Source organism: Ruditapes philippinarum, unplaced genomic scaffold, assembly GCF_026571515.1.
Source record: "Ruditapes philippinarum isolate M1 unplaced genomic scaffold, ASM2657151v2 ctg414_1_1_1_1, whole genome shotgun sequence".
Classification (NCBI taxonomy): Eukaryota; Metazoa; Mollusca; class Bivalvia; order Venerida; family Veneridae; genus Ruditapes; species Ruditapes philippinarum.
The window spans coordinates 235,155-262,671 of NW_026853241.1; the positions used below are offsets into that span (position 1 = coordinate 235,155).

The window sequence follows — 27,517 nt, forward strand, 5'->3', positions numbered from 1 at the left end:
TTAAACACATCTAAAAACGCCTTTAGTACCATTAATAATCACATTCATAGTTAGTGTCTATAATCAAAGTCATTATTGAGCCGCGCCATGACAAATCCAACATAGTGCCATGACAAATCCAACATAGTGCCATGACAAATCCAACATAGTGTGTTTGCAACCAGCATGGATCCAGGCAGCCTGTGCATCCGCGCAATCTGATCAGGATCCATGCTGTTCGCTATCTGTTTCTCTACTTGTAATAGGGTTTGTAAGCGAACAACATGGATGCTGATCAGACTGCGCGGATGATACGCATTATGCTGGATTTGTCATAGCGCAGCTCATATGATAAATGTTCTGTATTTGAAAAAAAAAATCCATTGTGTTCTACAAGTGTAAAATCTATCTCAATTTTATGAAATATATGTCCAAAAAAAATCTAAATATCAGAATGAAAAAAAGAACATACAGAAACTAAAGCTAAAAAGGAATAAACACATGATATTATATCGTTGTTTTTTTGTTTGTTTTTATTTACTTTTTTTATTATATTTTATGTTTTATTTAATTGATAATATATAATGTTATACTGGATCACCCTCTTCTTGCTCATATTCAATACCGGTATTCCATAATTTCATATAAGCATCCACCACCATTTATAACTTAATAAATACTACATTTATACATCAATTATAAATAAATAAATTAAAATGCTTAACATATAACACATAACAACGCCATTTCATGAAACAAGTATATTATTATGCCTCTTCTTAGGGACTTTGTTGTTCAAGTATATAAAAACAAAATTTGTGTCTTCAGTCAAAATAAATAATTTCCTTTCAGCAAACCAATTCATGATTTTAACACCTCTTTGTTTTTCAATCTATTTTCCGAACAAATAAGAATAAAAAAAACAGTGCAAACTTGATCTCTAAAAATTATTAATATTTTACAGGAACAATTTATTCATCTTTATATCGCTGGCAGTTACAATAAGAGATAAATTAGCAAATCTGTCTGATCTTAAAATTAGTGTAAAATCTATTTTCTATTCTTCTTTTTCTTCTTCTTGCTTTTAGATTCTTTTTCAGGTGATGTTTTCACTTTTCCATTAACATCACGCTCCTCTGAACTTCTACTAGAACTACTAGGTGAGTCATCGTACACAGACATTGACATTGCAGACACACCTACCTCATTCTTAGTACCCAAAGCAAAACTTTTTTCATCATTCGTTTCTGACAATGGACTTGCTTTTTCACTTTTAATTAAGCTTGACTCATCAAAATGATCGTTTCCCTCATTAATTTCAATTTCATTTGAACTATTTGCTTTGTTAACTGATCCCGAAGATTTAGATTTCCCTGGCAGATCGTTTACAGCTTCATTCATTTCGTTTGAAATATTACTACATGACTCTACAGCAGTATCACGTTCAGATTCATTCTCTTCAGAACATTCTTCAAATCTTTCCCAAGCCGATGGATCATCTTCTGCAGAATCTGCCGTTTCATACTTTGACCCTGACTCTGCCGAATCTTCCATTTTCTTCTCCATTATAATTACTCCGAATTCGTCATCCTCTTCATCAATTTTTTGTGGTTCTTCATTAGAGTCAACTGAGATTTCAGCCCAAGTAGTACTCTTTGATTTCTTATCTGAGTTAGTATCATTTAAGTTTTTATCCTCCTTAATTTCACTACGAGTTTCTTTAATGTTTCCTTGCTTTTCTTCCAGTAAATTTTCTGTTTCCTGACATCCACCAAGTGTTTTCTTGTTTGACCAAACATTTTCAATGACTGTTGATTTACCTTTAGTTACTTTATTTTCAGATGATGGGCATGGGGATTCAGTTGAGGTATCCCCATTTTTCTTCTTCTTTTTCCCCTTTTTCTTAGTCACAACAAACATTTCCTCGTCTGCCATTTCAGCTTGAGCTTGTTCATTCTTTTGAAGTGTAGTTGTTTCCAAAACTTCTGATTTTCCTCCAGATTCAATATTGGGATTTTCGTCCTTATCATTTGACATTGGCTCATCTTTTCTACAGACCTTACTGTTTTTCACTTTAACAATGTTATCATTGTTTGATGCAACGGCAGAAAGTTCTTCCTTGCCAGTGTCACAGACTTCGCTCAATTCATCTGGTATTTTTTCTACAACAGAGGAAACTTCAAACTTGTACTCTGTCTTCTCTGTGTAATTTTCCTTCTTTACATCTGTTTCTTCTAACCTTACCACTTCTTTAATTGCATGTGACTCATTTACACCTGATTCTATATCAGTTTGCTTCTCAGAATCCTTTGGTATTTCACCATAACATGAATCTTCAAACATATTTTTCTTCTTCTTACGATTTTTCTTACTTTTAACTTGAAACATATCTTCATCAGACTTAAAAGAATTTGATTTTACTGGTTCTTTATCAGAGACAGCTGACTGAAATTCTGATGACTTTAATTTATCATTAACTTCTACATTTTGTTTTTTGGTATCATTTTCACTTTCCGTCAGTTCAGCTTCCTGTGTAAGAGACAAATTCCTTTCTGATTCTTTAGGTTTTTGTTTGTTTCTTTCTTGTTTATCATCTTTATTTCTTGATATATCTTTTGTTACAGAAATTTCAGACTTCAGAGTGCACTCACCATCATATTTAAAGTCGTATACTTTCCTATGTTCCATACTTGTTGCAACAAGATCTTTTTCATTGGTGCTCTCATTTTTTCTCTTTTTCTTCCCTTTGGATTTTACAACAGTATCAAAATTTGAATTCATATTTTCTTCAACAGCTTCAGGAGAAATTGATTTCCGAATTTCTAATCCTTTATCTTTCTCTAGCATTTTAATTTCACTGGTTTTCATATTTTCACTTGAAGATAATTTTTCATCCTTATTTTTGTTTGGACTATTTATTTTTTGCACTGATGTGTCTGGACATAAGTCAATGTTTTCAGCTAAACCCTAAAATAATTTCCCTTTATCCCAAACCGCTTCCCAATTTTTATCAAGAAAACAAAAACAGTTTTCCCGTTTTTTTAAAAAATCAAAAATCAGAGGGGTTTAAGCCAATTTTTTTCCTTCAAGTGATAAAACTTTTACTGATTCAAAAAAATTTTTAGAACATTTTTTTATGGGTTTGCTTTTTCCTTTTTTAGTTTGGCTTACAAATTTTGATACTCCCTTTAATTTTTTGCTTTTTTTTCTTCTTTATGGGGTTTTTCTGGTCAAGATTCAAAACAATTTAAATTTTTTTTTTGTTTTTTTTTTTTCCTTTTTTATTTTCCCCTTTTTAATTTCCCTTTCAATTTCGATGTTGTCAATTTAAAGGGTCCATTGCTTTTTTGTTTTGGGCTTTAATTTTTTTCCCTTACCAGTATTTCCCCTTTTTATCACCGAGTTTGAAGGCTGTAAATTCTTCTCACCTAAAGACTGGCCTAATTTACGACATCCCTTTGACTATCTTTTTGTAAATTGTTTCAATATTGCAAATCTTCATTTTCATTCTTCATTACTAAATTATTTTTGACACTATCCCTACATGAAAACATCTCAGATTTCAGAAGAACCAAAATTTGGCATGGTTTTTCAATAAATGTTTGGCAGTGCTGTAATGTTTTTGTTTATGCTGGGTTAGAGACCCCAGTTTTTTTTTGGGGCCAGTAGATTCCTTTTTCCTGTTTGATTATTTCCACATGTGTCATTTACATGGGAACCTACAGACTCTTCAGAAGACTTAATTTTTTCAGCATCTAATTTGGCAGTAATTTCGCTTGGCTTATCCTGGTTAGATTTTTTGTTACTTTTCATTTTACCAGATTTTTCAGAAGATTTTTCATTTTTAACCAAACTAAATCATCTATTTTTTGGGCTAGTGTTTCTTTGCGGGGATTATTTTTTTGGGAGTGATTTTTTCTGCTTTCCCCCGTTCCCTTTTTTTAATCCCCTTTTTCAATTTCATCCTTATATCATTTAAATCCCGATTTTTTTTCACCCCTTTTTGAGCGAGGTACACACTTGGGAAATCTGGGTTCAATTGACTTTTTTACCCTTTTTTTTTCCTTTTTTCCTTATCATTTGAAATGCACCCTTAACAGGGACTGTTTTTTTTCTACATCTTTACTCTTTTACACTTTAATATTGTTTTCCTTTTCCCCTGCTTGCTTTGCTTTCCAGAAATTTCTTTTCCCTTTTTTCCCCTTTTGTTATGTTTCTGATTCCAAATTTCCCGATCTTTTTTCCCCCCCAAATCATCCCCTTTAACCCCACTTCCTTTTTAGCAGCCCTTGTCTTCTCCTTATGAATAACTCCAGCACCTTCATTTTTTTCTACAACATTCTTCTTCCCACCCTGATCTCTTGCCTTTTCTGCTCTTACACTTGCTCTTGGATTGTCTATTGTTAAACAAAGGTTTTAATATATGACGCTGATATTATGGGGATTTTAGGTGTTGTAACATCTAGACACACTTGTTGGGCGTCAATACAAACAAAAAATGGTAAACACTAATACAAATGTTAAAAGTAGGTAACAGAAGTAAGGTTTAAACTTACTGGTAATGAAATGGGATAAGAAAGGAAAGGTGAAAGAAGTGTATACCTATACCACAATATAAAAATTTCGAAACTAAATGTATAAAGCTTAACACCAATTTTTCACCAAATTAATACTCAAACAAGACAAAAAGAAGCCCTATAATATCCATTTTAACTCTATGTATTTTAAGATAAAAGCTCTAACTATTGAATAATGATATAAGTAATTTGAATACATGCAAAATTACCATTTGATGTCTGAGTGAAAGCTTCTCAAATCTTTACATGGTGATTTACATAGCATCAGCAAGTGTCTCTTTAAGTCGGATCTTTCTTCATGTCATCTGACCTCTTTGGTTGCTTCAAATGTAGTTTGTCCAGTTTACATAACACCAAGAAGATGTGGTATTTTATCAAAATTCTGTTTAAAAAGAATGAAAATCAAGTTAAAATTTTAAAACAATTTTCACCCAAAATTTAAGTCTTCCCCTTTTTAAATCCTATAAATTTTAATTTTTAAATTTTTCTATGGGGTTTGCCATGCTTTTAATTTTGAAAGTCATTCCCAAAAAGGGGAATTTTATATAAAAAACAAAAAAATTTAAACTAACCAACAGTAACAGAAAACCCCGGGGCAGAAAACCCCAAAAATTTTTTCAGAAAGGGGCCTTTGGGTTTCCCCTTTGGGTTTCAAAGCTAATCCTAAAAGGGTTTTTGCAGGTTTCGGGGAAAAACAAAAAAAAACCGAGATACCTTTAAAAATCTTTGGAAAAAAAAATTTCAAATTCCCCTTTATAAAATTAAATGTTCCCTTAAATACAAAAAATAAAGTTTTTTTTGTTTTTAAACCTTTAAAAATTTCAAAAAAAGTTCAGCCCAATTTAAATTTTCAAAAGGGCACAAAATTTAAGGGGGTTAAAATTTAAAAGGGAAAAACAAAGAATTTTTTTAAAAAATACCTGTTCAATTTAACAAAGGTCACTTTTTTTCTCCGATTCTTTTCACTTAGACGGGCGTCCTCCTTGAAACGTCTGTAAGCTGGGCTAAGCATTGGGAAAAACTGACGGGTTAGACTAGCTGCCCGTAAACCCTTTTAAAAAAAAAAATTGAAATGGGTTTTTTTGAAAAGGTTTTCACCTTTTTCATGTTTAAATGATGAATTCTGCTTAAGCCGGTGCTAGGGGGCATGGACAGTAGTTTGCACTTGACAGTACCGTCCATGAACAGGCTTAATCAAATGGAGCCTGCAACATATTCAATTTTGTTGTTTTGGACTTTCTTTGGGGATTCCTACTTTCTCTATGTTATACTTTCTATAAATATTTTCATAGCATTATGGAAATAACTTTTATTTTAGTTCATAATCACTAGACCATGAAGGAATCTTTAATATTTACCCTGTTACATAACTGAAACCTACCCATGCAACCTGTGCAGGACCTGATCAGGCTGGTATAACTGTTTGCTGTCTGATTTGGTCTCACTGTTTGCATATTCAGTGTGGTTAAGGTGCAAAACCTTCAGAGAATGTTTTTTAATTGAATTGTTTCTTCACATTTTTGTATTTAAAAGTTTTTTTTACTTTTAAATCTCCAATTAAAAATTTAATATGCCAATGAAACACATTTCAAAATATTGGAAAAATTCTAAATTTAATATTTTGGGAAATAATCCATTTTAATTGGAAGGAAAAATGATCATTAATCAAAGTCTCCACAATATTTCCCAGAACTCCAATTCATCTTTAAAATATGTGGAGCATTGCCTTTTCACACACTAAAAAGAACTAAAACCAGAAAATATCAGTGAAAATTAAAAGCAAAAAAAAAATTTATTATTTTAATCACATAATCTGAGATTTCAAATACACAGATGTTCCATTTGTATCAAATATTACAATGTTTTTACTTATCTAGGCATGTATTCTCTTTGTCAAAGTATAATAGTAACAACATCACAGTTTATATTACTCTTCTCAAGTTATCTATAGAACTGATTTAAACAGTTCCGACTATCAAGCCATGTAAATCATTAACAGTTACTTTCAACCTAATTTTCATTCTTACTTGTCAAAGTTTTGTGGGTTGTGTTTTTTTCTCTCTAAAACACATAAAAACTGTCATATCAAAATTTGAAAGCTTTGTATTCTGAAATTCTTGGAACTTTCTTGTGGCAAAGTCAACAGTTATTTTTAAGACATAACCCTTTCTACAAGTATCCCTTTGAGTAACTTGTAGCAGACTCATTGACCTTCAAGCTAAATTCGTTATCAACCAAATTATACCTATTCAAACAGTATTAACAATGACTTGATATACACATTTAATACTAATTTGAGTTTATTTATCTTATCATAATTAAAAACCATTATCATTTTGTACCAGTACAGTAATTATTTTAGCAAATATAGAGAACTTGACAAAATTTGACCTACTTGAGACTTTCAAGGTCACCTTCATCACCCATCATATCCATGGCGGCCATATTGGACTCAGGACTCTGGGAAAGCAAGGAGGAGGAGTTAGATGACAGAACTGTTGTGTTCTCCTGGTAAGTCTTAAAGGAAAATTGAGGCCCCATCCAGAGTCGTCTATGAGGCCCTGCATGGGTGATTATCTCAACCTGAAATTAATTTGGGAAAAGTTCAATTTGATATCTTCTTATGTATTTATATCTAACTCTGCATTTTATTTAAAATCATTTATTTTTGTAAGAATGCAGTTTCCTAACAGTAAATTACATGAATAAACAAACAAAAAGGAAGTGTTACTATTTTATTCTTGTGCTCCAACTGCAATGCCCTATTATTATGCAATACTAAATAAAGAGATATGAATGGACAAAGGGAAATAACTTTGGCAGTGTTAAGCCAATTATTTCAAACCACACAAATTGCATTTTCAACAAAATTCTCAATAACTGAAAAAAAATACTTCTGTCAATAACTGGAAAAAAAAATACTTCTGTTAAAATACATTGTTCACATTTCATTTAGAATATATAAAACTACTTTTTTGTTTTGTTGGGTTTAATTTGCATCCACTCTTACATGGTGACAATCTAGCTCGGGTTCCAGTTTGTACATTTGTGCACCAGCAGACACCTATATAAAACCACCAACCTTCCATAAACCAAGTTGAAAAGCTTACAGAGTTAAAGACTTAATATTCAAGTCATTGACAAGGTTTAAACTTACAGATATGAGGGGCACTTTAGTCATAGCAAACTACCTAAATCACTAAGCCATGGAGCCCCTCACCAACCACCCCCATTCCCCTCCCTACAAAAATTCTGGTAATAAATATACTTCAGCGAGAGTAAACTTAGTCTTTTTGTGAAATAAAGACAAGATAATTTTTAAATTTACCTGTGAGAGCCATTGTTCATCACTATCATCTTTACTACTATGTTCCGATGATAAACTGTCCTTGGAGTCCTGCCTTGTTAATCCAGGTAAATCATACAAATCTAAAAAACACACACACAAACTTTTATCATTCTTAAAGATCCTGTATGTTATAATTTAGGATGTAACCACACATATGTATATAATTATGCTTCTACAAAGATTTTTAAACATCCAAGGATATGTAAAATATGTACTGCAAATGTTTATAGCCATAATATGTAATCATTAAAATATATGCATTCATTTCTAATTGAAAAATTTGTCTTAGACTTTATAGAAATAAATTTCTAATTACCTCCCTTTATTTACATGAAATGTAAAATGGTAGTATCTTTACAAATAATGCGTTTTGGAACTTACAATATTGATCAATGTTCATTTGAGCAGCATATATATAAAACAAATCCATGAAAAAAAAGAGTTAAAGGATCTTTAAATTAAACTGAAATCTTGAAGCTTTCAAAAAAAAAAAATGAGTAAGAAAGAAAAGCTGAAAGGACACTTTATTCAAACGAATTGAGAAACACATCCTGCACCCAGAGTCTGACTTTCCTCTAATATTCTAAAATAACTGCCCACCATTAAAAAAATTGAGTTCTACTTAAACAGATGCACATACTTTGTCAAAAACAAGTTTCTTTAGAGATTTTTTTGTAAGTTTATCATAGGCATTAACAAACATCAATTTTAAACAGAAGGAATCAGGAGAAAGCAATGTTATTACCTGGTGCTGTAGGAATTTGTGATACCACAGCCTCATGTGACAATATCAGGGGACTGTTGCTAGGCAACGGTGGTCTCAACTCTGGGGAGTTCTTCAGTCTGAAGGTAAAAATGTACAATCCAATTTACATAGAGGTTCTCCTTAAGAAGCATCTACAATTCTGCTTGTTCAGAAAAATATTGAAATTGTGCAGATTACTTCAAGTGTATTTTGTTGTATGTCATTATCTTGTTTTACTTGTGATGATTACCTGGACACATATAAGAATATAAACACTGAACTTTTGGACCAATTATATACTGACAAACGCATTTTTGGCCTTTTTCTTTAGATTTTCACACATTTGATATTGATGCATTTCTAGACCATCTGCCACTTATTCATTTCTTTTCAACAATAAAAAATATGTGATTCTCATGATTCAAACAAATTTGGAACACAATGACGTAAATACAATAGGAAAAGTTCATGCACTGTACAGTATTTAAACGAAAGCCTCCATTGTACAAACTCACATTACAGACTAGTGAGCTAAAAAAAGAATCTGTAATACAGTTATCAGAGGATGTATTTAATCAAATTAAGGAAAGTGTGAACTCATATGTAATAATCATTCTTTTTCTTTTTCAACAATTAAACAATACCTTAACTACAGTAAATTCATTTATGATGAAAATAAACAATACCACCCTGGCAAATATAACAATCTTTAATATTGCAAACATTTTGCTCACCTCTGCAGATTCCATTGCATTCGTCCGACCACATTCAGTTCTAGAAGACAGTCATCTGTGACTTTATCACTGACAGATTTAGCTCTCGGTTCTAATACATACTCGACTAGTGTACCAGACTGGGCCATCACAAACAACGAGTCAACAGGCCTCTTACCTCCATCTAACAATAAAATATCATACATGATAAATTATATTATACTAACATTCTACTTCATAATAACAATAAATATCTAATTCTGGTTTGACCTTCACAATGACATTTAATTAGCTTATATAACAAATAACTATGAATTTCAAAGTAAACAAGACGGCCATGATGGCCCTGAGGTCTCTCACCTGTATATAGCCACCCTCCCCCCCTGGGGCGGGGCCAATTTTTACCCAAGGGCTTTTATTTGTTTATTTGAACAGACTTGGTAGACACCCATAAGAATATGTTTCATGCTAAACATCTAAGTTCTAGCTCATTGGGTTTTTTAAAAGAAGATTTTTTAAGTTTTTACTATACACATATAGTTAAAAACAATGACACCCCTGGGGCTTTTATTTGAACAAACTTTGTAGAAATTTACTAAAAGATGTTTCATGCTTAATATCTAAACTCTAGCTATATAGGTTTTTTCAAAGAAGATTTTTAAGTTTTTGCTATACACAAAAAAGGAAAATCAATGACCCCCGGGGCAGGGCCAATTTTGACCCGGGGGGCTTTTTTATTTGAACAAACTTTGTAGACACTGATTAGAAGATGTTTCATGCTTAATATCTAAACTCTAGCTATATGGGTTTCTTCAAAAAAAAGATTTTTAAGTTTTTTGCCATACACATAAAAGGAATATCTATGACCCCCGGGGCGGGGGCCAATTTTGAACCCAGGGCTTTTATTTGAACAAATTTGGTAGACACCCATTAGAAACATGTTTCATGCTAAATATCTTAGCTCTAGCTCTTTGGGTTCTTTAAAAGAAGATTTTTTAAAGTTTTTACTATATGCATATAGGGAAAATCAATGTCCCCTGGGGCGGGGTCAATTTTTGACCCAAGGGCTTTTTTTTGAACAAACTTGGTAGAACACTCACTAGAAGATGTTTAATGCCAAAATATCTAAGCTCTAGCTCTTTGGGTTCTTTAAAAGAAGATTTTTTTAAAGTTTTTACTATATGCATATAGGGAAAATCAATGACCCCCCTGGGGCGGGGCCAATTTTGACCCCAGGGCTTTTATTTAAAACAAAACTCGGTAGACACTCACTAGAAGATGTTTTAATGCCAAATATCTTAGCTCTAGCTCTTTGGGTTCTTTAAAAGAAGATTTTTTTAAGTTTTTACTATATGCATATAGGGAAAATCTATGACCCCCTGGGGCGGGGCCAATTTTGACCCCAGGGCTTTTATTTGAACAAACTTGGTAGACACTCACTAGAAGATGTTTCATGCCAAATATCTAAGCTCTAGCTCTTAGGGTTGTTTAAAAGAAGATATTAAAAGATTTTTCTTTCGGTTGCCATGGCAACCAGAGTTCTGCATGGAATTAAATTCTTTGAACAATTTTTAAAGGTGACCACCAAAGGAACATTCCTGTGAAGTTTGGATGAAATTGGCTCAGTGGTTTATGAGGAGATGTCATTTAAAGCAAAAGTTTACGGACGGACGGACGCCGGACGAAAAGCGATCACAAAAGCTCACCCTGTCACTTTGTGACAGGTGAGCTAAAAATACAAGTTACCTGTTTCATTAGACAGGGTATGAAATAGCAAAATAGGTCTACACATAAAATACAAAAAAACATTTTTACTTCATTTCCTTCAGATTTTAGTCACACTGTATAGTGACTTTCAAGCTCCTCAAAATACTGAATTATAAGTAATATAATGCTTGCCAATATTTACATTAACAGGTGTTTATTACAAAACATATTTACCATTGTTGGATTTCATTTATATACTAAAATCCAATCTACAGACAAACAAGTTTCATCTATTGAAGTTTTGTTAAACATAATTTTCTCCTTTAAATAACCTTCACTTAAAGGTGCAATTTGCCTAAATCCTTTGTGTGTTGTCTGGTTTTTATATCAACTTTAACACAATTTTGGTCATATCTTGGTATTGCTCAGCCCACCTATTGGCCTTCCTGGACAGCTAATAAGAAACTACAAATTTTTCTGCAAGTGAACTACTACCAACCTCACATGATTTCTGAATCTAGAGGTGAGAGACAAATTGCCATTAGACTTACTGTTTGATGAGAAATTTCTTTATACTATCAAAATACCTACCTCTTCGTTCAACATCCAGTTTAGGTGAACCAATTACACACAGTCTGGGGGTACAGAACTTTGCACACACACAATAAACATTATCAAATCCCGTGGGGCTGTGACTAGGACTCTGGTTCTTGTTTCCTGGGTTCAGGGCGACGTTTAGTGGCTGTTTTACTTGGAATGTTGGGTATATGGTGATGGGGTGGGGATAAGGTGGTAAACGTGGGTTGCCCATGTTGTTGTTCAGGGTATTTTGTTGAATCAGTGTGGGATACCTGTCATACTGCCCTGTTTAATATAGAACAAGAAAGTTTAGATACAGGTTAATTATAGCTAGAATTACAAGTAATTTAGTCCTTTGATAGCATTCTATTTTCTTTCCACTCACTTTATAGTAAATTGATGTAATGTACATCCAGAGTTGCCCCATGTGGGTTTCAGGGATTTCAATATCAAAATGATCATCTAATAGTAAAAAGTTTGGTTAGATGGACAGAATTCCAGGTGCTAAACTTGGTACACGCACAATTTAGTTTTTGATTGTGTAAGAAGCTATATAAACCTTATAAACACACTATCAAATCCTTTCCTGGAACCAACCAGTATAAAGAAATGTGTATAAAATTTCTTACTAAAGGAAACAACGGCTATTTCCTTACAGGGTTTGCTGTAAAAATACTGTACCAGGCAATTCTCTGATGATATAAAAGATGCAATCAGATTATTTTAATTTTCTATCTGTAATGCAATATAACAAAAACACCACTTAACTTGTAACTAGAACTATCACTAAATGTGATTAATACCCCCACAAGACTGCTTCGGAAATGAGGATGTTACTAGTAACAGAATACCTTGTAAAAGAATTGAAATATAGAGTTATGGTTGTGGGCAATTAAAGATAGTTGTGGTTCTTGTATATTGCATTTCCTTTAAATGTGGCTGACCATTGAGGAAGTTTTATTGAATTACTCTGTAATAAATCCAGAAATACAAAGAAAAGGAACAAAGGGCAATAACTCTATAAATACTGAAGATGGAGTTATAGTTCTTGTGCACTGCACTTCCTCCCTCTTTTTGTGCTTGACCATTGTATGAAGTTGTTTTGAATTTCAACCAGTACGTTTTAAGTTATGCTCCAGACAAGGAAAAGTATCAAAGGGCAGTAACTCTGTATTTTGTCAAAATGGAGTAATGGCTCTTATGCACTGCACTTCCTTTTAATGTCCTTGACAACTGTATGAAGTTGTATTGAATTCCAAACACTAGTTTTCAAGTTATGCTCTGGACAAGGAAAAGTAACAAAGGGCAATAACTCTGTAATTTGTCAAGATGGAGTTATGGTTCTTGTGCACTGCACTTCCTCTCAATGTGCTTGACCATTGTATGAAGTTATATTGAATTCCAACCATTAGTCTTCAAGTTATGCTCCGGACAAAAAAAAGCAATGGAAAAGTAACAAAGGGCAGTAACTCTGTAATTAGTCAAGATGGAGTTATGGTTCTTGTGCACTACACTTCCTCTCAATGTGATTGACCATTGTATGAAGTTATAATGAATTCCAACCATTAGTCTTCAAGTTATACTCCGTACAAAAGAAAGCAATGGAAAAGTAACAAAGGGCAATAACTCTGTAATTACTTTAGATAGAGTTATGGTTCTTATGCACTGCACTTCCCCTTACTGTGTTTGACAATTGTATGAAGTTGTTTTGAATTCCAACCAGTAATTTTCAAGTTATGCCCCGGACAAGGAAAAGTAACAAAGGGCAATAACTCTGTAATTAGTCATGACAGAGTTATGGTTCTTGTGCACTGCACTTCCTCTCAATGTGCTTGACCATTGTATGTAGTTATATTGAATTCCAACCATTAGTCTTCAAGTTATGGTCCGGACAAAAGAAAGCAATGGAAAAGTAACAAAGGGCAATAACTCTGTAATTACTTTAGATAGAGTTATGGTTCTTGTGCACTGCACTTCCCCTTATTGTGTTTGACAATTGTATGAAGTTGTTTTGAATTCCAACCAGTAGTGTTCAAGTTATGCCCTGGACAAGGAAAAGTAACAAAGGGCAATAACTCTGTAATTAGTCAAGATCGAGTTATGGTTCTTGTGCACTGCACTTCCTCTCAATGTGCTTGACCATTGTATGAAGTTATATTGAATTCCAACCATTGGTCTTCAAGTTATGGTCCGGACAAAAGAAAGCAATGGAAAAGTAACAAAGGGCAATAACTCTGTAATTACTTTAGATAGAGTTATGGTTCTTGTGCACTGCACTTCCCCTTATTGTGTTTGACAACTGCATGAAGTTGTTTTGAATTCCAACCAATAGTTTTCAAGTTATGCCTTGGACAAGGAAAAGTAACAAAGGCAATTACTCTGTAATTAGTCAAGATAGAGTTATGGTTCTTATGCACTGCACTTCCTCTCAATGTGCTTGACCATTGTATGTAGTTATATTGAATTCCAACCATTAGTCTTTAAGTTATGCTCCGGACAAGGAAAATGCAACGGATGTCTGGACCGACCGACCGACCACCCAACCGACCGACCAACCGACCACCGGGTGACTCCTATATACCCCCCCAAACTTCGTTTTTGGGGGTATAAAAAGGCACTGTCCAGTTTTAAATCTGGGAACAGTCCATTAGACACTTTGTGGGATTTTAATAACAAAATACTAATGGTCAAATATGTATATACCTGAAGAGCTTGGACTAGTGGACAATACTGGACTTCTCCGGCCAACACTGTGGTCAAACTCATCCAGACCAGCACTCCGGTGGAATCTACTAGCTCTATTTACTACATGAGGTTTACAGTGGGTCCGAATGTTAACTGATCCTAGTAGACGAAATAAGATGGTAAAAAAATTGTAATATTAAAAATGAAATACTTTTAAACAGTTATAATATGCCAAGTACAAAAAAGCAAAACAAGAAATAAAGATAAAATTAGATGGGTTAAACATGTGTGTAAGATGTTTCAAGGGATTTCTATTACCTCATTTAATAAATTTTCTTAGTTAGGTATGTTTTTACTTTTGAATATAATATTTTCTAAAACAATGTTTTTTATAGACATAAATTTTAGACCTCTGAAACTTTCTTTCATACATTATCAGATAAAACAGAATTTATCAATGACAGATACATCATTAGATTTTCAATTTCTCTCTTTTCTTCTTTTTAACACCCATAACAGTTTCTTATGTCAATACAATAGATGTTTTTTTGGAACTTGGCAAATGTGGGATTTTTCATGCTAATCCCCTGGTACAAACAAACTTTTACCGTTATAGCTTCATTATAGGTGCACTACAGGTCACAATAGATAAGTCAACCTATTGCGCTTATTTTCGAAGCTGTAACTGTAAAAGTTTGTCTGTACCCTGGGATTAGCTGGGATAAAAACCCAAATATTCTTAATTCAGGAGTAGGTCTATTTCAGGCACTATGTAGAGAAAACTTACCCCCGTATGGTGTGATAGGAAAAAGATGAGTGGTTCCTCTATGTGAGCTTACTGTGATCCATCTACTGTCATGATTAAAACTTATGTCAATAACCTGTAATTATATAAATAAACAACGTCTTATGTTTTGGTATTTCAATAATGTTACATAGTGTGCAAAACGTCATAAATGATGTCAAAATAAATATGTCAAATTTATAATAAATAAATGTCAACATAAATGATAGCATACAGGAAGGTGATTGCAAATTACACATGTTGATCATGTGTTTAATTTATGATAATTATCAATACATCAATAAGTTATATATAAGTAACATAGTGCGCAAACATCATAAATGATGTCAAAAGTAATACAGGAAGATAACTGAGAAATTACCCATGCAGATCACATTTTTAATCTATGATAGTAAATGATACATTAATGGGTTAGAAGTCTATGTTCATTTTGTAAAATGGCAAAAGTTATATATTGAATGAGCATGTCGAATAATTAGACTAATATTTAATACATCTAAATTAACTTGCATTATACTAGGTATTCATCATCAGTATAAAACCATGACTGCATATACACCCATATATAGTTGACCATACTAGAAATTTTTCTCCTAAAACAATATATATTTTGTACATTCTAAAAAGACGTCGAATTGACAATCATTATTAAGTTTTCTTTCCATAGTAATTGATAACAAATATGAAACAAAACAAATAACTTAACAATATATATTCTTAAATGTGCAAAACACCACAACCCAAAATATAGAAGAAATAAAAGGACCAATACCTTTGCAGTTGTCTCCCCTCTGTGTAATGTATATAGATGATGTACAGCCCCTAGTGAAGAGCTCACAGGATGTGCCATAAGTCGGAACACATGGAAATTGTGTCCTAGCTTACAGGCTGTAACAAGCAGGGTACCAGTCGGATCAAAAGCCATATTGGATACCGGCTCATTGGCATGTGCATGGAAGTGAGCAATCAGCCCATCCCCCTCATTGTCTTCATTCACATTAAACTGAAAAATACAAGACAGACTAACATGCCATTATTTGTTGTAATAGAGACAACAGTCACACAGTCAACCTTTAGCTAAACAGTATGGTAAATTTTAGACAATTGCTCAATTGTTTTTTTAAGACTCTTCAATGAAAGCTTTTTTGCTATGCTAAATCATACCTTATGTGGCAAAAACAAAAACTCACAATGATATAGTAGATTTACTGAACAAAAATTAACAATAATCATCTTCAGTTAAAAGTTACAAAAGTATTAAGAAATCTGAAAAAAGTAGATCCAACAATGGCAACCAAAACAAAAGTTGAAAGGTGAGATTTATAGATTCAGTTTAATTCTAATTTTAAGTCTTTTCACAGATCAATTACATCTTTTTACAGTTTAATTAGGTCTATTCACAGTTCAATTACGTCTTTCCACAGGTTAATTAGTTTTTTTTCATAGTTTAATTATGTCTTTTCATAAGAAACAAAGTTATACATGTTATATGCAACATCTCTCATACCCCTTATCATCAGCTTAAACACCATGCAATCTACTAACAGTAAAAGAAATGGAATCAATGACCCTGAAGGACTAGAAAAGTATAACAACAATGGTGACTTTCAACAAACCCGATGTTGCTGGAAATAAGGACTTACGTGGTCATTATGAATGTTCTGTATATCTACAACTGTAACAATACCCGGCCGGTTCCCGTTATCTAATGTTACACAATCCCTCTTTACTGGCGACGGCTTACATCCAGTAACAGAACTAACCATTGCCTCGCCAAACATTGATAATCCTTTAAATGCTCCCTGAAAATAAATATCATAAATCAGTATCAAGTTTCAAATAGATTTACTTGGCATCTTTGAACAGGAATGGAACAGTTTGAATGGCAATTTGATATTTCAGTATCAAGTTCCAAATAAAATTCCTGGCATATTTGGGAATGGAACAATCAAAAGCCGCAATGCTATATTTGCTTAGAAATAAGCAACAAGCAAATGTTTCTTATTCCTTATAATCTGAAGAACATATAAATGATAATGAATGAGTGTAAGTTCTATTGTGAAATTATTGAACATGTTGAATAAAATTGCATTATGCCAGACTCTGGAAAAATATTATTTTATTCAACAAGTCCAATAAATTCAGTAATAAACTTACACAAATATAATATTTTATTTTTCACTTACGGGAAATAAAGTGAAAAAGAGTCTTTTTTCAATGACAAGTCTATAATATAACAATAACATTTTGTGTATGTTTTTTTTTTCAAAAACTCTTTACACTATGTTTGTATATGCAAAAGACGTCACATCAAAATACATGCAAGTCTGAGCTATAACATTTTTGGGACTAACAAAAGCAGCACTGGTATGTGATATGAAATCTTTGCTTTTGTTGCACAATTTGTGATTAATTTATATGAGAATGACTGGAAGTGCTACAGACATCATCTTTTGTTGAAAATACTTAGAGTCTGATCTAATGACATTATAAAAGCATATATAAATTACAAAAGTACACACAAAAAATTTAAATTTGCTTCTTGAAAATATAGACAATAAAATCTTTTACTTCTGCAATGTGCACTAGAGGAAGCTAGAACTTCAAAATATCTGTTAATCCTGAACTTAGCATTTTTTAAGGCTTCATATAGAAAACAACAGAGTTCCTGTGAGTTTAATGATCCTTAATTCAGGATACATCCTATGAATTTTCTCCCTCCTTCCCTTGATAATTTTAAGACTGCATGATTTTTCTAGATTTATGATATAATTTCTGTATTGAAACTGGTACCAGCAAGATGTTTACCTTAGCAGCACTGATAACTGTAGCAGCATAGGACTGGGAACCATCCCCTGACATTCCTCCACAAGACTGATGCATAGGAACCAACTGTAAATTAATACACACTTTTTAATTACTGTGTAATTGAGTATTTACTTATTTCTTTACTGGGCAATAATGACTTGTCTATACCACCTATATAATGCCAGGCCAACCTGCACAATAGCAGAAGCCAGCATAGCTCAATCTGCTAGAGTATGAGACTTGTAATTTCAACATTATGGGTTCCATTCTCAGGTTGGCCAACAAAAATTACTAATCAGTCTTTCTGACAAAACTTTAAATTGAGGTTTCCTGTATGGGTGCTTAAACACTTGACATGCTAAAGAACCAGGGAGAAGCTTCTTGAATTGGGGCATCTTTCTGTATCTTGCACTATCCTCCAAAAATTTTTAAATGACAAATTCTCTTCTGGAAGACTCGCACACGTGGGCAACTGGTGGCAAGTATAAATAAACTCAAACACACTCACACATACATGAGTAGTATGACAAGACTCTGTACTATTGGTTGATAAAGTTTAGTTTTTTTATATTGACATCCCACACATTAACAGTACAGCAGTATAGACAGTATATAATTAAAGAAATACATATATATTTTTCAAAAATTAGGCATAGTTATACAAAAGGCAAAACTGTATAAAAAAGATGCTCCGAAATAGAAATATTTTAACTTCACAACATGATTATCATAATTCATAAAGATAAGGTAAGAACTAAGGAAAGACATTTTTACCCAGGGTAAACCAAACTGATGTTTTGTTTTTTGAAGAATAGTTTGTTAAACTTCAAGTACACACAGCCATCTTTGAAGCGATGACAGATTGCAGTGGTAATTACATTCTAGATTAACCCTAAATATGTAAGCACATGTCAACACTCTGACCAGACCCTTTAGTACCAGCCATTCAGTTGTATTAGTTTGATACTGAAACCCCTTATATTACTAATGGACTGTTCAGAATTCATAGCAGGACAAGTCTATTAGAAAAGATTCAGTAGGGTTGGGGCTAAAATGTTGACGCTAATTGACTTTTTGAAAAAAAAATCAGAAACATCCGTGAACCAAAAGTAAATAGACTTACCCTTTTATCAGCATATGCTAACCATCTTGTAGACAAGGCTATAGGGTTCACTGTAGGACCAGAACAGGGATAACAGCCTGAAGTAGATTAATAGCAAACTTTACAACTGTTTGTTTTCTGGTTTTACACCAATTCTACATGTTCTAACATCTTTTTTAAGACATGTCTCAGTGGCTGATTCATTTAACCAGCATTCCTGAATAACTAACCATTAACTACTGATTTCTGTGCAATTGACTGAATCAAAACATATAAATCATCCCTGAGGCAATGTAGTATAAACTTTAAGCATATTTGTCTGTGAAAGGAGCATAATTTTTTACAAATCTATGGATTGTTACCAAATATTTAACTCAACAAATGTTTTGATGTAACTACATATTTATGTCATATGAAATACAACCATTTTGTTCTAAGCCCTCAAAATACTAATTTAATCAATGATTAATTTCAATAGGCAATGTTATTAGGGTTGTCACATTTATCCGTTTAAACAGGTTCTGTCGGTTTTTAACCATAAACCGGTTAGAGCATTAAATAACCAGAAATAGAGATTGGTATAAGACCAAATGCTGAAGAAATTTTAGATTGGGTTTTAACATTACCTTTGTTTCTTTATGACAAGATATGACATTTTGTTGAATTTCAAATGTTTTTTCCGATTGCATCCTTATCTTATCGACTTATTGGTTACTGTACAATTCTAGCGAACAACAGTTTCTCCATAATCAGATATGTTTTGTAAGAGTTGTCGAGTATAACAAAATACTTTCTTACCAAAGTTAATGTTTAAAATCTAGTAATAGTTTTAGTACCGTCATTTTACACAGTTATTATGTCACCTTTTAAATAGTTAGCATTTTTGATGACAGTGACACCCCTAATTGTTATTCGTTGCATTCTAGTATATGTCCAATATAGATTTTGAGCAAATAAAAAAAATCAATTAAAACAATCAACAAACTTGTGATCCAGAACAACTGTTGAAATGCACATGTTTCATACACACAAACTTTCTCCAGAAATATGTTAACCAGGAACCTGAAAGAAAGATAATACTTATAACATATTTTCAATCAAAACATTTCTTATTTCAGGACTTTTATGAAAACATTTTATTGAAATATTGTGCTAGTTATTACACTAAATTGAACAAATTAAGTGAAAATATAACCTTGTTACCACACTTAATTGAACAAATTAAGTGAAAATTTAACCTTGTTATCACACTTAATTGAACAAATTTAGTGGAAATGTGACCTAGTTATTTCACTAAACTGAACAAAGTAAATGGAAATGTAACAATTTGGAATTTAAAGACAGAAGACAATAGAATTTTCTTTAATTCTAGAACTTGGATATCTAAATCCCAAAACCTTACAGATAGACAGACTGTCAAAACAAGTCCATTACAAAGTCACACTAGAGTAGGCGTAGATTACTTTTATTAAAATATTTATTCTATACCTCTTATTACACTCTATATTCTGTACAGGCAGTGTTTTGTAGCTAATGCTATGCACTTCATCCCCAGTTTTCAACGACACAAACTTAACACCACAGTATGGCTGTCCAGCACTGTAAACAAAACAAAAACAAAAAAATATTCGAATATTTATATAAGTGCAACATGATTACAGTATAGACATAGAAACAACAAAGGGACCTGGGATTATTGTTCCATAGTGTGGACACAACCAATGGACCAGCAATTATTGTTCCACAACCAAGGGACCAGCTTTTATTGCTCCATAGTGTGTAGACACAACCAAATGACCTGCGTTTATTGTTCCACAACCAAGGGACCAGTAGTTATTGTTCCATAGTCTAGCATTTAAAAATTTCATATATCATAGATATAGTTCTATATAATAATTTAATAGTGTAAAAAATCAAAACAAGCATTCAACTAATTTCCAATTTAATATGTTATATTTAAGAAATACAAGAATAATAATAATAAAATTCCCTTGGAGCACTAAAACACTCAAAGTTGAAAAGAGGATTCTACACAAAACTGTCATTACATTTTCTATAGTTTTTTTAGGTTTTATTTACATGTGTTGCATTAAAAGTCATAAGTATTATCACCATACAGACTGAATTAGTGTTATTTATTTACCTTGATGAGTCGCACATCACTATCAGTGGTCTCTTATGACTAAAACTGTCACCATTACCAAGAACTGAAATATATATAATGTATATATTCTATAGTTATTAGCCATAAAGTACTGAAAAAAAACTGAAGGACAAATTAGATGATGGCAACACTGTCACTTAGTTATTTAAACAATTTAAACAGCTCAAAAGGAGCAATGAAAGAGTGACTTTATCTATTCCTTTGTTTTCAGCATCTTTCTTCGTTGTTGACCTACTTTCTTTATCCCAATAGACACAACCCTTGAAATGAATGGTTAAATAAATGCCCATAAGGACAGTATGCAAAATAATCCATCAGAAATTTTCAAATTTAGGCTTTCTCAGTATGCAAAATAGTAGTGCAAATAGATCATGTTTATTTTGAAGGGACACTCTTAACACATACACTGATACAGAGGAAACAGCATCAAGGACTAGTCTGATACCAGGCTTATATGTGTACCTGTTTATATTTTATCATTTTTATTTTGAAACCCCTCATGATATTGATTGACAGTTTCGAATCCACATAAGAAAGTCCATAATTCAAAACAAGCAAGCTGCAAGGTAAGGGAAAGAAAAACTTCATTATGTGATAAATCATTTAAAAAATAGTACAAAGCACTGAAGACCTTAAAGCATTATAGTGACCAATCAGTCAGTCTGCAAACATTCAATGGACCGAAGACGAAATTTGTTCAATATTCGGGGCTGACTGGGAGGTCACTACAATGCTGAGAGCAAATTGTGTTATCTGTTAACATAGACCTGTAATTATTTTTACTAGCATTTGGACTTAACATTAACCCTTACAACACTATATATGTTAAATGATCTTGTCCATCTTTCCATCTGGACAAAATCATTCTGACATGTTAAAGGAAAATGTACTGAATGAAAAGTGGACAGTGCAGACGATGATCAGATGACACTTGTAGCGGCTGATCGTGGTCTGCACTGGTTGCATGGGTAGAATCTGTTACCTTGAGCAGGATAAGAGTTATAACACATTAAAATAACATTGCTATAACATTACCTGGATCAGGGTTGGGTAAGATCCGGCAAATTCTGACAGGCCCCTGTCTCATAGACAACACTTCTTGTGCCTCTCCATTTGGCTGAAGGAAGAAAGTCAAAATTAACATTTTTGATCAATAAAATAAAGACAGAAACATGCATCATAAAATGCTTCAGGCAAAGACTTTACAAGATCTGTTTTACAAACATAAAAAAAAAATATGGAAAACTATGATAAATATTCAAATAAAGGTCATGTTTCATTTCTTAACAATCTTACATTTCAAAAATCTATCAAATGAAGAAAGTTATCTCAAATTAGAACAAGTGCTGTTGGTATGTATGACAGCATGCTCAACTACTCTCAGAGCTTGATGGTAAAACAAGAGTCTGGATAATGTAGAATTTTTCAAGTTGAAAAAGTCCATAATTCTATCAAAATCCATGTTAGAGTTACGGGCCTTAGACCATGAACTTCTACTATGCTCTCAAATGAGTGTGTGAAAGTAACTTATTCCTTTCAGTATTTTGAAATACCAGCTTGCATGCACCCATTCCTTTCAGCATTTTGAAAAAACGAACTTGCATGCAAAAACTTAACCAAAATGCGGTGCCAGAGCCGGGTAAGTTCAATAGCTCTCTCTATTATTTGAATAGTCAAGATAAAAATCATGTGAATGGCACGAACCAATACAAACATGGATATCTTTATGTTCATAAATTTAATTCTGATTATACATAAATTATGAAACTCAAAAACACTGAAATAACCATCAATTATTACATAACACTAACTATGATTTTATTGGAAACATTGAACATAATATTAGAACATAATAATACATTACATATCAGTAATAACATGAAACTTAAGCTAATCCTTAAAGATAAGCACATCTTTAATGCTGTCCCGTAAGTAATTGGGGAATAAAAAAGCTTATTTCTGATTTCTTCAGACAACCTTTGCTTCCACTATGACCTGTCAAATATCTTAAATATTTATCTCATCCTTGTTCATAAGATTTCATTTGTTTTAAATTTTCATTTCTGTGTAACATATGATGTATACTTACAGTGACATGCCATATCTGTACACCATTACTGTAGCCAAGTATAAGAAGGAGAGGCAGACCTTTAGTGTCAGACCTAAACATATCAGGATTCTTGGCAACATCTGTAATAAAAAAGCCCCTTTTAGTGAGGATTTTATATAATAATACATAATTGAGCCGTGTCATGACAAAACCAACATAGTGGTTTTGTGACCCAGCATTGATCCAGACCAGCCTGCGCATCCGCGCAGTCTGATCAGGATCTATGCTGTTCGCTGTCAGTTTCTCCACTTGTAATAGAGTTGATAAGCGAACAGCATGGATCCTGATCAGACTGCGCGGATGCGCAGGCTGGTCTGGATCCATGCTGGTCGCAAACCCATTATGTTGGTTTTGTCATGACACGGCTCATATTATGGCAATTTTATGAACTTGGTTTATGAATTTGGAATATGCTAAATATTGAGCAATGGAAAGAATAGTATTGCCTGATTTGATTTATATCATGCATGTTTAATTTATATTTTAAAGATCCTGTAACTTTATTTTTTTTATGGTTTTATATCATAAATATGATGCTCAAATGAAGATTTATCAATATTGTAGGTTCGTTCCAAAAAGCATTATTTGTAAAGATATTAGCAAATATACATTTCATATAATTAAAGAGAGGTAATTAGAAATTTATTTTTGATAAAATCTAAGCAAAATTTTTCAATAAGAAATGAATGCATATATTTTAATGATTACTTGCAATGCGTATATACATTTGCAGTACATACCTAGCATATTCTTGGATGTTTGGAAATTGTTTTAGAAGAATAATTATAAATATGATATAAAATTTCACTTGTGTTGTTACATCTTAAATTACAACATACAGGATCTTTAAATGGGGAAAATGACATACCATTGCAATCACAATTTTCAAATCTGACCCACTGGATCTTCTCCCTATCTTCATTTTTCTGTGTTCCTGTATAAGCCTGAAACAAAATGTCATAAAAAATGGAGAATATTGAAATACTTAAGCTTTGGAAGGGAGAATGATGTTATAAACAATCCAATATTTTTCTAATATTATTATGTTTTATTTTTTGAAGTCGTTTGTAAATGTGTTTATTAAAAATAATGATAATACAATAAATGTATGACAAATTTACAACCATAGTGATTAATCAACAAAATGACGTGAAAATAGGCAAATCTGAATTCTTACTTTATATATTTTCATGAAAACTGGACACTTAATGGCTTTTTTCAACATTTCAATTTATGAATCTAATAATACCTTTAACTATGTAGTAATTGAAAATAGTGGAAACAAATTTCTATATATCTTGCTTTGGCAATATTTCTGTAATGGTAGCATATTTAATTTATGCAAAAGTAGCTTCTATTAGTTCTATGTTTGAATACATATACAGTTGTATCATCATACTACCAATGTATATATTTATAATTCTAACAGATGGAAATTGATATGAACTCATCCCAAATGAAATTATGACCAGGACTGTCAGGCGATAACTTCACCTTAAATCTCATTAGTTACTTCGTCCTAATTTACCTGAAAAGCAAAGTCCATTTAGACATGCCGTATGAAATAAAAACAAGTATATTTAAAATGACAAGCCAACTAGTCAAAAATCATCTGCTGTATTGGTAGGCAAATCATTGAATTATCATCTGTGATCAAGAAAAAGATTTACCTGTGGCACAACATCAGAGAAAAAATCCACCACACTTTCCATTAAAGACTTCTCACTGTAATGTATAAAAGAGTGTAATTATAGCACTTGATCAGATGATTTATTTGTATGATTTCACAGAGTTATCCCTTTAGATCAAGTATCTTGTACTAGCAATCAAGAATATTATCAGTCCAAAAATTGTTCTCTGCATAATGTGTTAAGTTAATTCTGATTTTACTGCAGATAATTTTTCATTCCCCAAAATGTTTTAGTGTTTTAACTGGGGCACACATTAACATAATGTCTTGTTTTTATTACGTTTAAATGTATGATGTTTCTTAAAATATTGGAAATCATTTTGATACAGTACTATCAACTGTCAGACAATTGTTATAAAGGATGAACTGCTGGTTTGAGTGACACAGATTGCAATAAAATACAAAATAAATAGTACATGTGAAGAGGCAGAAATTAACAAAAAAGATGAATCAATTCGTGCTGTTCATTTTGCTTACTTTAACTGGAAGTTTCTATAATGACTATAATCTGTATGGTGGCTGATTTGGTACACTTTGCGCGTTTTGTTGTCAATAGTGACAACACAACGTAGTGACAACCTATATCATTATCGCCTTTTTTGTCTTGTCGCAAGCAAAATGATGTGTTGTCGCACTGTTGTCTTATCGATAGCATTGTCGTGTGGCACATTGTTGCCCGGTTGTTTAGCTTGTATATACATACAAATAGCCAATTCTTCAATTTGAGCAGAGCAACAATATTACATCGCGACAACACGCTGCACGACAATGTGCCATATGGTGTGTTTCTTAGTGACAGGACAGAAAAGCGCAATTTGTCGCTCTGCAGTGCTGTCACTTGCTACAACACATAAAAGTGTTCCAAATCAGCCACCATAGTCCGGCCTGTTGGCTTTAGCGTAAGTCTGACAGGCATGACAATATTAATGAATAGCATTATTTATTTTAACAATGAAGTTGTTGGACTCTGAGATTTCTTCTTCTTCTTCCAATACTGTACATAACCCACTCTGGGGCATTGACATACATTTATTTAATGTATTTGACTAACAGGACATAGGCTTAGATTATATGGAGCTCTGGGTGTGCTAATTTGTATTTTATAAAAATACAGATAAAAGAATTAAAAAATGCAAAATTTGGCAAAAATATAATACTATGCTTTCTCTCTGACCAGTAAGCAGTAAGTTGCTCACTCACTTCTCAAGTAAATGCATGTGCAGGGTCTTTAACAGTTGAAACTTTAGGGATGTTGCCTGTTGGAGGGAGAATTAAGTTGAGGTGGAGACTGGAGGGGCTTTGAGGGCAATATAAACCCGATGTAATTTTAATCATACACAAAATTTGATGTATTTATAATAGCAAATTTGTTGTTAATGTAATTCATTTTGCGTTTGCAAAATTGATAAAACAGTAACGAATTTGCAAACAGTTGCATAAATGTAGCCAGGCAAATGGGGTGCCCTAAAGGGGAAAACAAAAAAAATATTTCATTTAAGGACGTTAATTCATCCCCAATACTAGAGTGTTCAAAATATAGAAACAATTAAATATATCATCAAATACTTAATAGATGAATGACATACCAAACATTTCATAATTAAGAAAAAAATGTGCATTATGGTAATTCAAATGATCAACTGATTATAATTCTTAAGTGTCACTATTTTTATTTCCTTTAATACTTTGGCAAAACTATTTTTATAAGTCTTTTCAGCGCAAGATACAAACTATACACGTGTGGGCAGGTCTTAAGAAAAAAGAAAAAAGAATTAAAAAAAAAAAATTAAATAAATTTCATTTCCTTTTAGCGCCTCTTTGTCTGTCAAAAACAGTAAACAAAGAAAAGGACATCAAAACTTTCGAAATATTTGCACCTTACCTGTATATTTGGGGTCTCATCATGCTGCAAGTATATTTATAGGCCTTCCTTGGTGGATCTGCTGACATTTTAGCCACTAATCTTTCAAGTATCACAGGAAAATGTCAAAAATAGACAATGTTAATTTTGTGTACTGTAGTCGCAAAAAGTGACGTCACCATTATAAGATCAGCGCTTGGATATTCCCGATAATTTGAACGTATCATACCGTACAATAATGCTACTTCAATTTTTGTACTTTTATATAAAAATTCTAGTACTTTAACCTTTCATTATTTATTTTATTTTATTTGAATAAATATTGTTTTCCAATATCATATTTTAATATCGTTTAACTCACTCTGTAAAGTGTTGGAGCAGTACCTCTCCTGTAGATGATTGCAAAAATCATGATCACAAAGCAGAAAATGCCGCATTTTCCGCCGATACTTGCTTTTTTATTCATTTTCGTATATAAATCGGTGTGAGCAGATGAAATAGAGTCTAAGAGTGCATTTCAGAGGCTGAAAAGATGAGATTTTAGCATTTAATCATTCAAGCGCCTTGTCCGGTAATTACCGGAAAACGGTATTAAGTGTATGCTCTCACTCAAGATTTCTTCTTTGTATTTCTTTATCTGTCA

At 32.5% G+C, this 27,517-nt stretch overlaps 1 protein-coding gene across 1 annotated transcript; it reads right to left on the reverse strand.

Moving 5' to 3' along the window:
* Positions 1-349: 349 nt before the first annotated feature.
* LOC132736227 (BCAS3 microtubule associated cell migration factor-like) lies at positions 350-27,083 on the reverse strand. Its single transcript, XM_060723331.1, has 22 exons — positions 26,896-27,083; positions 24,994-25,048; positions 24,192-24,267; positions 23,303-23,403; positions 22,249-22,330; positions 21,193-21,256; positions 20,538-20,648; positions 20,035-20,111; positions 19,071-19,147; positions 17,948-18,031; positions 16,783-16,941; positions 15,912-16,142; positions 15,122-15,215; positions 14,353-14,493; positions 11,662-11,934; positions 9,385-9,547; positions 8,651-8,748; positions 7,885-7,985; positions 6,952-7,139; positions 6,749-6,801; positions 4,252-4,376; positions 350-2,946 (listed from the first exon to the last, which is right to left on the reverse strand). Exons 1-22 carry the CDS (start codon positions 26,961-26,963, stop codon positions 1,030-1,032), a joined length of 4,338 nt encoding a protein of 1,445 aa, XP_060579314.1. The 5' UTR covers positions 26,964-27,083; the 3' UTR covers positions 350-1,029.
* Positions 27,084-27,517: the final 434 nt, after the last annotated feature.